Below are 16,321 nucleotides of genomic sequence, written 5' to 3' on the forward strand. Positions count from 1 at the left end.
CATTGTCTTAAATGTAGTAAACTGGTGCACCAGCTGCTCAACGTAACAGAAAGCGCTGCCACTAGGAGGAGCAGTCTGGACATAGAGCGGAAAAGACACAGAGCTCCCCCTAGTGGTGGCTGCAAGCAACAGAATTATTAATGAGGTTCGGTGCTGGATTTGTCACCTCCCCTTTAAATCACCCAAAAGACAATCATTGGAACATAATTTATTCTTACATCTTCATTAACCCTCTCAGTGCCATCCCAGGACACATAATGTCCATAGCGGCACCAGAGGCACAAGTCCATACAGCAAAGGCCGACAACACAAACGCTTCACTTCTGCTTCTCCTGTTCCCACTGTGCAGGAGTCAGAGTCTTCTGTTCAAAGGCATGAATAATCTTCAGCTCTTCTGCCAAGCAACTGTTCACAAGCCTGTAGGGAGCATCAGAGAGTCACACACTGAGGAGAACATGTTACAGAGGCTGATGGAAGAATAGTGAGTGCAGCTCTGGGGTATAATACAGGATGTAACTCAGGATCAGTACAGGATAAGTAATGTCATGTATGTACACTGTGACTGCACCAGCAGCAGAATAGTGAGTGCAGCCCTGGGGTATAATACAGGATGTAACTCAGGATCAGTACAGGATAAGTAATGTCATGTATGTACACAGTGACTGCACCAGCAGCAGAATAGTGAGTGCAGCTCTGGGGTATAATACAGGATGTAACTCAGGATCAGTACAGGATAAGTAATGTCATGTATGTACACAGTGACTGCACCAGCAGCAGAATAGTGAGTGCAGCTCTGGGGTATAATACAGGATGTAACTCAGGATCAGTACAGGATAAGTAATGTCATGTATGTACACAGTGACTGCACCAGCAGCAGAATAGTGAGTGCAGCTCTGGGGTATAATACAGGATGTAACTCAGGATCAGTACAGGATAAGTAATGGCATGTATGTACACAGAGACTGCACCAGCAGCAGAATAGTGAGTGCAGCTCTGGGGTATAATACAAGATGTAACTCAGGATCAGTACAGGATAAGTAATGTCATGTATGTACACAGTGACTGCAGCAGAATAGTGAGTGCAGCTCTGGGGTATAATACAGGATGTAACTCAGGATCAGTACAGGATAAGTAATGTCATGTATGTACACAGTGACTGCACCAGCAGCAGTATAGTGAGTGCAGCTCTGGGGTATAATACAGGATGTAACTCAGGATCAGTACAGGATAAGTAATGTCATGTATGTACACAGTGACTGCACCAGCAGCAGAATAGTGAGTGCTGGCTCATTCCCCTGTGAACTGCTGACGGGTGTGGTTGTCTGTGACTGAGCTCCTGCACCACCTGGTGGAAGACCAATCCACCCAGGCCTGCTCTCTCCTCCCCAGGGAGGGAGTGGGTTTTCTGGGATGAGTGAACCAGGCAAATGCCAGGCTCCTGTCTCCCGGACCAGGCCGGCGGGGGGCAGGAGAAGCCAGATACCGGCCAACATGGAGGGGGTGAGAAGATCTGCCCGGACCCAAGGACGCAGCGATGTGACCTCGGCTGCCACCCCCAAGACCCAGGGAAGCCGCAAGGTCTCCGGAACACAGAAGATCAAGGCAAGTAACATCAGCCTGAGTGCTCCTCCTGGAAAGCTGAGCGACTGTGCGGGAAAGTTGGGTGGGTCAGCTGGAAAGCTGGGTGCTCACGGAGGTGTGCAAAAAGCATGGGGACATCTAAAGGCCCGGGAGTCTGCTACCATCTATGGCTCCCGGATTGCTGAGCACCTCCGTGAGTACGAGGAAGCTGGAAAAGCGCTGAGGAGGCTCCAGGAGGAGATAAGGGAGACCTTGGCCCTAGCGGGGGTGGCTACACAGAAGAAAAAGTCTGATTTTCTTACCACCATAGACAGACTAAAAGCCGAGGTCACCGCTCTGCAGGAAAAACGACGGTTGATCCGGGAGCACAGCGGTCCGTTCAGGGAAAAGTTGGAGAACGACGCCAGATTTGAGGAGATGCGCCAGGAGAAGCTGAGAAAGCTGAAGGGGCTTCAGATCCAGGCGGATGATGGCGATGATGAGGAGGATGAGGAAGACCAGCCGTGTCCGTCTGGTGGCCTGCGCCAACACCAGCAGGCCTCGCACGACAGGCTGCCTGCAGAGCAAGCGCCATTACCATCAGGCTGCGGCTCTGCCAACCTGGAGGAGGAAAGTGATGGCAGCGGCCAGGGGGGGGCGCTAATGGCTCAGATCCGACAGCTCGAGTCCCCAGTTCACCTCCAGAACTTCTCCTTCGGCGATGATATGCCAGAAGACGACCCAAAGAGAAAGAAGAGAGCCAAGAAGATCAAGGCGTCTCAGGAGGTGAATCTGGTGTTTCGTCCCCTCCCTGTTCCCTCCGGGCGGGCAGCAGTGCCAGCCTGTCGTGTAGGCCCCGTTACCCAGCCCAGCACGAATCCTGCAGTGGACTCGGTGCCAGGGTGCGGGGAGATTGCAAAGCCACGTTCCATCATGGCGCAGAGCACCAGCCTTGTTTGTAGTAGCAAGGATGGTGCAGGGAAGGCATCGGCCGAAAGGCCGGACAGTGAGGGCGATCCAGCAGGTCCTGGTACTGTGCGCTGTCCCCCAGTGGGAGGGGGGGGGTGGCCCTGTGCCAGGGGCAGTGGCGGTGGCTCCTGTGGCCCCTAGCGCTGTGGCTGTTGCTTGCTCCGGTAAGCAGCGGCAGTGTGATGGGGCTGCTGGGGCTTGTGGTGCAGCGCCTCCCAAGCGTCCTGTGCAGCCTGCAGGAAAGGGCGCAGGAAAAATATTATTTTGCATTGGGTCATCAGACCCAGGAGATGGTAACAAGAGACTTTCCGGACTTCATAAAGATAAGAGACCTCATGCATCTAGTGAGCAGCGGTGCACAAACATTAAAATAGCTGGTCAACAAGGGGTTAATGCCAATGAGGCAGAGGGCACAAGTAAGATCGGGGTTGGAGCTGCCTCTTCTCAGGCTGTATCAGCTATGGAGGTGGCTCTACCCCCAGTGCCCAGTGACGCCGAGGCAACCCCAGGTCCTCCTGGCCCAGCTGGTGTGAGTGATGCAGGGAAGCGAGGCAGTAATGCACATAGTGTGGTGGGGGTGGTGAATGGTGCTGAGGGGGATCCTGGTGTGAGTGCTGGTCCATCTGCACCCCCAGTGGTGGCCGCTCCTATAAGGAGCTATGCGAGTGTCACCGCTGGGGCAAGTGGGGTTAACTCCTTGTCTCCTGACTCTGGGAATAGCGTTTTGCAAAGGCGTCTTCTGGAGGCTCTCAGGAGAGGGGAAAAGTCAATCAATGTAGAGGGGAGAGATGTTGATCTGTCCTTCTGGACAGACAGGCATGGCCTGGCAGCCTTCCAAGAGAAAAGGGGGGGAGAGACTGTATGGTCTTTACCCACAACCGGGCCCGGAGCTGCCCGTAGGAATGTGGTTCGTCTTCGCTGGAGGGGCAGTGACGCATGCCCACCCAGGTCAAGGGTGGTGGAGCTCCTCCTGAAGATGAACTTCAGGGCTAGTGACATCTTTGCCCTGATACATCCTTATGGTACTCCGGAGTTTGATGTCAGCTTTGTTCGGCCGGAGGGCTTAGAGCTCTTCTGGTCGAATTATGAGCTGGCAAAGAACGAGCCCGCATGGCGAGACTTTGCTGTGCAAGCAGTGTCTCGCCAAAACACAGTCAAGAAGGTGACCGTTTTGACCCGTAACGAGTCACTTTCTTGCATGGACATCATGTCTTGGCTCAGTCGTTATGGTGAGGTTGTACAGGTACCGCAGAAAAACCGCGATGAATTTGGCATTTGGTCTGGAGCCTGGACCTTCATGATGAAGTTGAAGTGTTCAGGCGGCACAGTCGCCCACATTCCCTCTTCAGCCTTTCTTGGGCGGGACAGAATCCTGATTTTCTACCAGGGGCAGCCGAAGGTCTGTCACAGGTGCGGTGACCCCACACACTTTAGCGCCAGCTGCCAAGTGCAGAAGTGCGCTTTGTGTGGTGGGCTAGGTCATCTCGCTACATCCTGTAAGGACATTAGGTGTAACCTGTGTGGTGAGCTCGGTCACCCTTTCAGCCGTTGTCCTCGCTCCTTTGCCAATGCGGTTGTGACCCCAGTGGAGGAGAGCCATGAGGTTGCTTCTGCTGGGGAAGGTACCAGCAGAGGTGGAGGAGCTGAGGGGCCTGTGAAGAAAAGCAAGAATAAGTCACCTTCTCAGTTGAGGCGGCTTGAAGCCAGACAAAAAGGGAGAGAACTGGGGAAGCCTCAGGTTGCTGGGGTGACCCTTGGTCCTTCCTCAGAGGCTGGTCATGCTACTGAGGCCCTGAGGGATGATGAGTTGGATGAGGAGGTCAGGAGGATGGAGCGCGAGAAAGGTGCCATGTCCTCCACGTCCTCCCATTATGAGAGTATGGATGAGGATAACAGGATTTGGCTAGAAAATAAGCGCAAGCAGAAAAAGAAAAACCGCGGCCGATCTAAGGTACCTAAGGAAGGGAAAACTTCCTCCCCTCTGGTTGAGCTTTCCAACCGGTTCCTCACCCTCGATGAGATCGCCTCCTCGGAAGGAGGGGCTGAGGGTGGGGTTCTGGAGGTGGCGGCGGAGCAGCCTGCAGGGGGCGCCGAGTCTCTATCCTCTGGGGATGCTGGGTCCTCAGAGTGGGAGACTGACTCAGAGTCAGGAGACAAGGACGAAGGAGAGGGTGGTCCGGGTGGGTCCTTGGGGGCCAGTAATAACATGGACACCTCAATTTCATTAAAGAGAAGTTGCCCCAATTCTAAAGGGAAAAGGCATCATCTTCAGAGGAGAGTCGGGGGAAGGGAAATAGTAAGAAAAAAGCCGTCTAACTCAATCACTCATGATGGCGGCACCCACTCCGTTGACGCTGGCGTCCATTAATGTCGCCAGCATTAAGTCTGATGCGGCTAGATTTGCGGCCTTTGATTTTCTCGGCCGTGTTGAAGCCGACATTTTATTTTTGCAGGAGACCAGGCTGCCGGATTTGGCGGCCGTGTTTAAAGCTAAGAGGGAATGGAGACACGGGCCTTCCTATTGGTCTCTTGCGGCCGAGCCGTATAGCGGGGTGGCGGTCCTTTTTACCGCACCGGTAGAATGCCGACGAGTTATTGAGTTAGAAATGGGGAGGTGCCTGATCCTGGATGTCCTCATGAAGGGACAAGAACTTCGCCTAATTAACATCTATGGTCCCCAGTCCAAGTGGGACAGGAAGTGTCTCTTTATGAGGATCTACCTTTTTACAAGTCGGCAGGTGGTCTTTGGAGGGGACTTCAATGCTGTCACGAGGTCCCAGGATAGGGGAGGTTCCAGAGACAAGCTGACTTATGATAGCGTCGCTCTTAATAGCATAGCCAGTGAGGCTCGCCTGGTGGATGTCCACATCCGGCACACCCCAGGCCACGCGGGGTTCACCTATTATAGGGGTAGCTGCAGGTCTAGAATAGACAGGTTTTATTTAAAGGAGGAAGCCATCTCTTCAGCAGTGTCCGTTGTTGAGGTGGAGTTCTCCGACCACTGTCTAATTTTGTTTTCTCTGAATGTTACAGAGACCCCCCGGATGGGAAGAGGCTACTGGAAGCTCAATTCGTCTCTCCTGGAGGAAGCGGAGATCAGACAATCCTTTGAGGACTTTCTTCAGAGCCAGGTACCATTGCTGGGCCTTTGTAGCAGTAAGTCAGAGTGGTGGGAGATGCTCAAGAAAAGGGTGGCGAGATTCTTCCGCCAGCTCTCGAGCCTCAGGAGCCTGGACAGGTACCGCCTGTATCAGGGCCTGAGGAGGAAACTCGAGCATCTCGTCTCGACTGGAGGTAGTCGTGAGGACATCTCCAGAGTGAAATCCTTGCTGAAGAGGTGTCAGTACGATAGACACGCATCTTTGGTTTTTGAGAGGGATTACGGGAAGTACCGTTCGCCCGACCCTTACAGGAACTGCAAGATGTCAGTGAGTAGTAAAGTTGTCACAGGACTGGTTGACAGTACGGGATCCCTGAAAAGGTCCAGATCAGGGATTCTGGAGGTCGTCAGATCCTTCTACTCACACCTCTTGGGCAGGAAGGATCTAGATCGGGATGTGATGTCGGCTTTCCTGGCTGAAACTGTCCCTGAGCCAGGAGTAGACCCCTCTCTTGATGTTTTGACAGAGATGATCAGTGAAGAGGAAGTCAGCCGGGCGATTGAAGGGCTCGCCCTCAAGAAATCGCCAGGTCCGGATGGCTTAACATCTGAGTTTTATAAGACCTTTAAGGACGCCTTGGTTCCCCTCTTGACTGAGGTATTCAATGAGTGTCTTTCCTCGGGCGCTCTGCCGAAGTCAATGAGGAGGTCAGCCCTGATCATTCTGTCAAAGGGTAAGGACCGATCTCGTATTGAGAACTGGCGTCCCATAGCGCTTCTCAATACGGACAGAAAGGTTTTGGCAAAGGTGCTGTTTAATCGGCTGGTGCAGTTTGCGCCCCGGCTCCTTTCGGGGACCCAGCACTGCTCTGTTCCAGGCCGCAGTACATTTAGTGCTGTGCTTTGTGTTCGGGAGGCAGTGGAGCAGGGCAGGGCTGGTAACTGGAAGGGGTACTTGCTGTCCTTGGATCAGGCAAAAGCGTTTGATCGGGTTAACCACGAGTACCTCTGGTCTGTCCTTCTGAGGTATGGCCTGCCTGGGGAGTTTGTCAATTGGCTAAAGGTTTTGTACGCAGGGGCAGAGAGTTTCCCGCTTGTGAACGGTTGGATTGGCCGCTCTTTTGAGGTCGGGTCTGGTGTTCGCCAGGGTTGTCCTCTGAGCCCACTTTTATACGTGTTCGCGATTGACCCATTCCTTAGGAGGGTTGATCGTGGGCCGTTGGTGGGAGTCGGGATGGACCAGGAGGCACCGGAAGCCACTCTAAGGGTGGTAGCGTATGCCGATGATGTCACCGTTTTTGTGTCCTCGGGAGGGGAGGCGCAATGGGTGATGTCAGAGGTTGACCGCTACTCAGAGGCTTCTGGGTCCAAGATCAACCGGGATAAGTGTGAGAGTCTCTGGCTGGGAGAGGGGGATCCAGGCTTTGATCTCCCGGACACTCTTCCAGGGCCCCAAGACTCTGCCAAAGTTCTCGGCATCGAATTTGGCCAGGGGGATTACCCCATGCAAAACTGGGACGGCAGGCTTAAGATCGCCGCTCAGAGGGTGGACCAGTGGAAGGGTTGGTCTTTGACCCTCAGGGAAAGGGTGAACTTGATTAAAACTTACCTGCTCCCATTGCTGATATATCTGGGCAGTGTGTGCATGTTGCCAGAACCCCTCTGGACTCGGGTCTACAGTCTGTTCTTCCAGCTGTTATGGGGGAATAGGCTGAACCTAATCAAGAGGGAGGTTACTTACCGCACGAGGAGACAAGGAGGGTTGTGTATGGTCAACCCTGTGGTGTTCCTAGTGAATACCTTTCTTAAGATCAATGTAGCAAACCTCTGGAAAGAGAGGGCTCCTCCGTGGGTATACTCCTGCAGGGGATGGTTTCGGCCTTTCTTCCAGGAATGGGAGACAGGAGGGCGAGTGAAGGATCTCCGTACACCACATGGGCATCTTCCGGCTTACGCTACCCCGGTTCTGAAGGTGATTCGCCGGTGGGGTCTGGGAATGTGGGAGATCAGGACCATGTCGAGGAAACTCCTTGACAAAAGGGTTCTGTTGACCCATTTCCAGAAGCCTCTGGCCCTCAGGGATTGCCCAAGTCGGGATCTGGGGGTGGGTTTAGGTCTTTTGAATTCCATCAGGATCCCCTTGAAGTTTTGGGACTTGACTTGGCGCTGCTTCCATGGAAAGCTGTGTGTGAGGGACAATCTGAAGTGTAGGAGCTCTGAGGAAAGGGGTTGTCCCCGGGAGGAGTGTGGTGGCCTGCTGGAGAGCATGGACCACTTCCTGCTTCAGTGCCCCTATAACACAGAGGTGTACAGCCGGGTGGGCGCTTCCATCCATTGGCCCGGGTTGGCCGGTCTCTCCTATGCGGAGTGGGCCTATGGAGCATTCAGAGGCCTGGGTGGCCGGGACCGCTGCACGTTATTCTTAGTCAGTCTAGTGGTCAGGTACCACACGTGGAACGCACGGTGTTTAGTATCGACGCAGCGTAAAATCCTCCCGGTGGATGAGGTGGTTAGGAACATTCTGGGTGACCTGGTGAAGGTGCGCTCTCTGGAGTATGAGAGGCGGGGCACGGGGAGGGCCTCTCTCCTTTGGAGGGGGTTCTCCTTTAGTGTCCCTTAGCCTGTCATCTCCTCTCCTGGTGTTGGGCTGAAGCTGACACTGTAGATTTTTGTTTTGTATCTGAGGTTATAGTGATGTAGGGCTTGCAGGCGCCGAACCTGGGCTTTATGTGGTTGGTTTGTTATATGTTGATATGTTTAATGTGTTTGTATTTTGTGTACAGTATGTATTTATGTAGTTATAGTTAATGTGTATATAGCTTGGTTGGTTTTGGGGTGTTGGTGTTAGGGTGTTAGGTTGGGAGGGGGGTGGACGGGACTTGGACTTTATGATCCTGGGCACTGGTCTGGACTATATAGCGCGAACTTTGGACGTTAGACCAGTGTCTGGGTGGGAGGGTGATGGGCGTGGGATTTAGTTAGTTATATTTAATATTTAACCGGTTCGCGACCGCCCGCCGTGTATTCACGGCGGCGGTCGCGTCGCGCTGCATGGAGAGGGCTCACGGGCTGAGCCCTCTCCATAGCCGGTAAGTCTTTGCTGCATATTGCAGCAAAGGCTTACCGGTAACATCCGCGATCGGTGCTAGCACCGATCGCGGGTGTTTTTACAGCGTGGGCTGCCGGCAGCCTCAAACAGATAGCGGCGCATGGGCGCCGCCATCTTACCTGGGATCGCCGCTCCCCGTGACGTCATCGGGGGGCGGCGATCCATCTCCATGGTAGCCTCGGGTCTTCCGAAGACCCGAGGCTATTTCGTTTTAACCCCCTCATTACAATGTGCTGATAGCACATTGTAATGAATGAGGAAGAAAATCCCCATATACTGCCATACTGTAGTATGGCAGTATATGATAGGATCGATCAGACAACCTAGGGTTAAAGTACCCTAGGGAGTCTAAAAAATAGTATAAATAAAAATAAAAAAAAGTTTAAAAAAAAAAATTATAATAAAAAAACCTAAAATTTCAAATCACCCCCCTTTCCCTAGAACTGACATAAATATAAATAAACAGTAAAAATCATAAACACATCAGGTATCGACGCGTCCGAAAATGCCCGCTCTATCAAAATATGATAACGGTTTTTCAATGCGTTTAACCCCGTAACGGAAAATAGCGCCCAAAGTCGAAAATGGCACTTTTTTGCCATTTTGAAAAATCTAAAAAAATCTATAAAAAGTGATCAAAAGGTCGTACAGTCCTAAAAATGATATCATTGAAAATATTATCAAATTTCGCAAAAAATGACACCACCCACAGCTCCGTACACCAAATTATAAAAAAGTTATTAGCGCCAGAAGTTGGCAAAATCAAAAAAATTATTTTTGTACAGGAGGTTTTAATTTTTGTAAATGTATGAAAACATTATAAAACCTATACAAATTTGGTATCCCCTTAATCGTACCGACCCAAAGAATAAAGTAGACATGTCATTTGGGGCGCTCAGTGAAAGACGTAATATCCAAGCCCACAAGAAAATGGCGCAAATGCGTTTTTTCACCATTTTCATTGCATTTGGAATTTTTTTCCCGCTTCCGAGTACATGGCATGGAATATTTAATACCATCATTATGAAGTGCAATTTGTTACGCAGAAAACAAGCCGTCACACAGCTCTTTACGTGTAAAAATAAAAAGGTTATAGATTTTTGAAGGTGGGGAGTGAAAAATGGACATGAAAAAACAGGAAAGGGCCCGGTCCTTAACCGGTTAATGTTTTTATTTCCTGTTTGTCTTTTTTTTTTGCTGTGCATTCTTTAGTTATTTATGGGGAAAAAAAAAAAAAAAAAAATATTATAAAAATTTATATAAAAAAAATAAAATAAAAATATTAGGTGGTGGGATTGGGTGAAGGTTTTGTTTTATAATGCTGATTGTGTGGTGTGTGTGTGGCTGGGCCAGGAGATTTTCGTAAGACTCTTTTAGTTTGTATTATTGTTTTGTTATTATTATTGTTTTGTTTTGCCAGAAGTTATGGCTTGATTTATGTTTATTGTTGTAATGTTTTTCATTTTTATATATAAAATAAAAGATCTACAGGATGTAACTCAGGATCAGTACAGGATAAGTAATGTTATGTATGTACATAGTGACTGCACCAGCAGCAGAATAGTGAGTGCAGCTCTGGAGTATAATACAGGATGTAACTCAGGATCAGTACAGGATAAGTAATGTTATGTATGTACATAGTGACTGCACCAGCAGCAGAATAGTGAGTGCAGCTCTGGAGTATAATACAGTATGTAACTCAGGATCAGTACAGGATAAGTAATGTCATGTATGTACACAGTGACTGCACCAGCAGCAGAATAGTGAGTGCAGCTCTGGAGTATAATACAGGATGTAACTCAGGATCAGTACAGGATAAGTAATGTCATGTATGTACACAGTGACTGCACCAGCAGCAGAATAGTGAGTGCAGCTCTGGAGTATAATACAGGATGTAACTCAGGATCAGTACAGGATAAGTAATGTCATGTATGTACACGGTGACTGCACCACCAGCAGAATAGTGAGTGCAGCTCTGGAGTATAATACAGGATGTAACTCAGGATCAGTACAGGATAAGTAATGTCATGTATGTACACAGTGACTGCACCACCAGCAGAATAGTGAGTGCAGCTCTGGAGTATAATACAGGATGTAACTCAGGATCAGTACAGGATAAGTAATGTCATGTATGTACACAGTGACTGCACCAGCAGCAGAATAGTGAGTGCAGCTCTGGAGTATAATACATGATGTAACTCAGGATCAGTACAGGATAAGTAATGTCATGTATGTACACAGTGACTGCAGAATAGTGAGTGCAGCTCTGGAGTATAATACATGATGTAACTCAGGATCAGTACAGGATAAGTAATGTCATGTATGTACACAGTGACTGCACCAGCAGCAGAATAGTGAGTGCAGCTCTGGAGTATAATACAGGATGTAACTCAGGATCAGTACAGGATAAGTAATGTCATGTATGTACACAGTGACTGCACCAGCAGCAGAATAGTGTGTGCAGCTCTGGGGTATAATACAGGATGTAACTCAGGATCAGTACAGGATAAGTAATGTCATGTATGTACACAGTGACTGCACCAGCAGCAGAATAGTGAGTGCAGCTCTGGGGTATAATACAGGATGTAACTCAGGATCAGTACAGGATAAGTAATGTCATGTATGTACACAGTGACTGCACCAGCAGCAGAATAGTGTGTGCAGCTCTGGGGTATAATACAGGATGTAACTCAGGATCAGTACAGGATAAGTAATGTCATGTATGTACACAGTGACTGCAGAATAGTGAGTGCAGCTCTGGAGTATAATACATGATGTAACTCAGGATCAGTACAGGATAAGTATTGTCATGTATGTACACAGTGACTGCACCAGCAGCAGAATAGTGAGTGCAGCTCTGGGGTATAATACAGGATGTAACTCAGGATCAGTACAGGATAAGTAATGTCATGTATGTACACAGTGACTGCACCAGCAGCAGAATAGTGAGTGCAGCTCTGGAGTATAATACAGGATGTAACTCAGGATCAGTACAGGATAAGTAATGTCATGTATGTACACAGTGACTGCACCAGCAGCAGAATAGTGAGTGCAGCTCTGGGGTATAATACAGGATGTAACTCAGGATCAGTACAGGATAAGTAATGTCATGTATGTACACAGTGACTGCACCAGCAGCAGAATAGTGAGTGCAGCTCTGGGGTATAATACAGGATGTAACTCAGGATCAGTACAGGATAAGTAATGTCATGTATGTACACAGTGACTGCACCAGCAGCAGAATAGTGTGTGCAGCTCTGGGGTATAATACAGGATGTAACTCAGGATCAGTACAGGATAACTAATGTCATGTATGTACAGTGTGACTGCACCAGCAGCAGAATAGTGAGTGCAGCTCTGGGGTATAATACAGGATGTAACTCAGGATCAGTACAGGATAAGTAATGTCATGTATGTACACAGTGACTGCACCAGCAGCAGAATAGTGTGTGCAGCTCTGGGGTATAATACAGGATGTAACTCAGGATCAGTACAGGATAAGTAATGTCATGTATGTACACAGTGACTGCACCAGCAGCAGAATAGTGAGTGCAGCTCTGGGGTATAATACAGGATGTAACTCAGGATCAGTACAGGATAAGTAATGTCATGTATGTACACAGTGACTGCACCAGCAGCAGAATAGTGTGTGCAGCTCTGGGGTATAATACAGGATGTAACTCAGGATCAGTACAGGATAACTAATGTCATGTATGTACAGTGTGACTGCACCAGCAGCAGAATAGTGAGTGCAGCTCTGGGGTATAATATGGGGTCGGTGATGGATCTCGATGTTACCTGTGCCTCTGGATCAGAGCTTTCCCTTCAAACTGTGGGGACACCACTAGGACCCTGAAGCTGGTGGAGCAGTGGTTCGGGGAAGTGTCTTCTACTTCCTGGAGGATACAGAAGGGGCAGGAGGTTATTACAGTACACTACATAACATTGGGGACTGGTGGGTGACGTCTCCCAACCGTCCCGGATTCTGCGGGACAGTCCTGTTTTTTGGGCGCTATCCTGCCATCATGGGGGGTTGGGAGAATGTTCTGGGCTGCCCCATTATCCCCTGCACTGTCCTGCCCCACCTGGTCCCGTACATTAGTCAAAGCATCAGAACCAGGAGGAGACGGGATCAGCCCCTGCTACCTCCACACATGTGTCTGCACGAGTAGCTCTGTCCCTGACTGGCCCCGCCCCCTCCCTCAGAAAAGAGATAGTGACACTGATGCGGGGGATTGACAGAAGGCAAGTAGCAGAATTTTTTTGTTTAATACCCTGTAACAAGGGGCGACAGGTTGGGGACGGAGGACAGGAGGCCACAATACGAGGGGGGACGGAGGCCAGGAGGCCACAATACGAGGGAGGACGGAGGCCAGGAGGCCACAATACGAGGGAGGACGGAGGCCAGGAGGCCACAATACGAGGGAGGACGGAGGCCACAATACGAGGGAGGACGGAGGCCACAATACGAGGGAGGACGGAGGCCACAATACGAGGGAGGACGGAGGCCACAATACGAGGGAGGACGGAGGCCACAATACGAGGGAGGACGGAGGCCAGGAGGCCACAATACGAGGGAGGACAGGAGGCCACAGTATGAGGGAGGATGGAGGACAGGAGGCCACAATATGAGGGGGATGGAGGACAGGAGGCCACAATATGAGGGGGACGGAGGACAGGAGGCCACAATATGATGGAGGACGGAGGACAGGAGGCCACAATATGATGGAGGACGGAGGACAGGAGGCCACAATATGATGGAGGACGGAGGACAGGAGGCCACAATATGATGGAGGACGGAGGACAGGAGGCCACAATATGACGGAGGACAGGAGGCCACAATATGAGGGAGGACGGAGGACAGGAGGCCACAATATGACGGAGGACAGAGGACAGGAGGCCACAATATGACGGAGGACAGGAGGCCACAATATGAGGGAGGATGGAGGACAGGAGGCCACAATATGAGGGGGATGGAGGACAGGAGGCCACAATATGAGGGGGACGGAGGACAGGAGGCCACAATATGATGGAGGACGGAGGACAGGAGGCCACAATATGATGGAGGACGGAGGACAGGAGGCCACAATATGATGGAGGACGGAGGACAGGAGGCCACAATATGATGGAGGACGGAGGACAGGAGGCCACAATATGACGGAGGACAGGAGGCCACAATATGAGGGAGGACGGAGGACAGGAGGCCACAATATGACGGAGGACAGAGGACAGGAGGCCACAATATGACGGAGGACAGGAGGCCACAATATGAGGGAGGATGGAGGACAGGAGGCCACAATATGATGGAGGACGGAGGACAGGAGGCCACAATATGACGGAGGACAGAGGACAGGAGGCCACAATATGACGGAGGACAGAGGACAGGAGGCCACAATATGACGGAGGACAGGAGGCCACAATATGAGGGAGGACGGAGGACAGGAGGCCACAATATGATGGAGGACGGAGGACAGGAGGCCACAATATGACGGAGGACAGAGGACAGGAGGCCACAATATGACGGAGGACAGAGGACAGGAGGCCACAATATGACGGAGGACAGGAGGCCACAATATGAGGGAGGACGGAGGACAGGAGGCCACAATATGATGGAGGACGGAGGACAGGAGGCCACAATATGACGGAGGACAGAGGACAGGAGGCCACAATATGACGGAGGACAGAGGACAGGAGGCCACAATATGACGGAGGACAGAGGACAGGAGGCCACAATATGACGGAGGACAGAGGACAGGAGGCCACAATATGACGGAGGACAGAGGACAGGAGGCCACAATATGACGGAGGACAGAGGACAGGAGGCCACAATATGACGGAGGACAGAGGACAGGAGGCCACAATATGACGGAGGACAGAGGACAGGAGGCCACAATATGACGGAGGACAGAGGACAGGAGGCCACAATATGACGGAGGACAGAGGACAGGAGGCCACAATATGACGGAGGACAGAGGACAGGAGGCCACAATATGACGGAGGACAGAGGACAGGAGGCCACAATATGACGGAGGACAGAGGACAGGAGGCCACAATATGAGGGAGGACAGAGGACAGGAGGCCACAATATGAGGGAGGACAGAGGACAGGAGGCCACAATATGAGGGAGGACAGAGGACAGGAGGCCACAATATGACGGAGGACAGGAGGCCACAATATGACGGAGGACAGGAGGCCACAATACGAGGGAGGACAGGAGGCCACAATACGAGGGAGGACAGGAGGCCACAATATGACGGAGGACAGAGGACAGGAGGCCACAATATGACGGAGGACAGGAGGCCACAATATGACGGAGGACAGGAGGCCACAATATGACGGAGGACAGGAGGCCACAATATGACGGAGGACAGGAGGCCACAATATGACGGAGGACAGGAGGCCACAATATGAGGGAGGATGGAGGACAGGAGGCCACAATACGACGGAGGACAGGAGGCCACAATATGAGGGAGGATGGAGGACAGGAGGCCACAATACGAGGGAGGACGGAGGCCACAATACGAGGGAGGACGGAGGCCACAATACGAGGGAGGACGGAGGCCACAATACGAGGGAGGACGGAGGCCACAATACGAGGGAGGACGGAGGCCACAATACGAGGGAGGACGGAGGCCACAATACGAGGGAGGACGGAGGCCACAATACGAGGGAGGCCGGAGGCCACAATACGAGGGAGGCCAGGAGGCCACAATACGAGGGAGGACAGGAGGCCACAATACGAGGGAGGACAGGAGGCCACAGTATGAGGGGGACGGAGGACAGGAGGCCACAATATGAGGGGGACGGAGGACAGGAGGCCACAATATGAGGGGGACGGAGGACAGGAGGCCACAATATGATGGAGGACGGAGGACAGGAGGCCACAATATGATGGAGGACGGAGGACAGGAGGCCACAATATGATGGAGGATGGAGGACAGGAGGCCACAATATGATGGAGGATGGAGGACAGGAGGCCACAATATGATGGAGGACTGGGACAGGAGGCCACAATATGATGGAGGATGGAGGACAGGAGGCCACAATATGATGGAGGACGGAGGACAGGAGGCCACAATATGACGGAGGACAGGAGGCCACAATATGACGGAGGACAGGAGGCCACAATATGACGGAGGACAGGAGGCCACAATATGACGGAGGACAGGAGGCCACAATATGACGGAGGACAGAGGACAGGAGGCCACAATATGAGGAGGAAGAGAGGACAGGAGGCCACAATATGAGGAGGAAGAGAGGACAGGAGGCCACAATATGAGGAGGAAGAGAGGACAGGAGGCCACAATATGAGGAGGAAGAGAGGACAGGAGGCCACGGTGACAACTGTAGATGCACAGAGAGAGCGACCGCTGGGAGTGTCACGTGACCCCCGGCCTCACCACGTGCTCCGCCTGCAGCTCCCGCCTCAGCTTCTCCTTCAGGTTCTCGGCGCTGATCGCCCCGTCTCCGGCCATGATCCCAAAAACCGGCAGCACTGCGCCTGCGCACACACTTCCGCGCTGCGCGGGGCTCTTCCAATGCCCATTGGTCCCAGGGTCTCCATAACCTAGGGACGGACAGGA

The 16,321-nt window shown here is 51.5% G+C and overlaps 1 protein-coding gene across 1 annotated transcript; it reads right to left on the reverse strand.

Moving 5' to 3' along the window:
* Nucleotides 1-193: 193 nt before the first annotated feature.
* Nucleotides 194-16,297, reverse strand: LOC140074570 (bolA-like protein 2). The gene is made up of 3 exons (XM_072119563.1): nt 16,139-16,297; nt 12,537-12,634; nt 194-417 (listed from the first exon to the last, which is right to left on the reverse strand). Exons 1-3 carry the CDS (start codon nt 16,211-16,213, stop codon nt 318-320), a joined length of 273 nt encoding a protein of 90 aa, XP_071975664.1. The 5' UTR covers nt 16,214-16,297; the 3' UTR covers nt 194-317.
* Nucleotides 16,298-16,321: the final 24 nt, after the last annotated feature.

This window comes from Engystomops pustulosus, chromosome 8, assembly GCF_040894005.1.
Source record: "Engystomops pustulosus chromosome 8, aEngPut4.maternal, whole genome shotgun sequence".
NCBI lineage: Eukaryota > Metazoa > Chordata > Amphibia > Anura > Leptodactylidae > Engystomops > Engystomops pustulosus.

Bases quoted from the DNA above. Each gene is read 5' to 3' on its own strand.
- LOC140074570 (XM_072119563.1), bottom strand. From the start codon at position 16,213: ATGGCCGGAGACGGGGCGATCAGCGCCGAGAACCTGAAGGAGAAGCTG. The intron at 12,635-16,138 runs GTGAGGCCGGGG...TGTATCCTCCAG, and splicing joins AGCTGCAGGCGGAGCACGTG to GAAGTAGAAGACACTTCCCC. The intron at 418-12,536 runs GTAACATCGAGA...TGCTCCCTACAG, and splicing joins GCTCTGATCCAGAGGCACAG to GCTTGTGAACAGTTGCTTGG.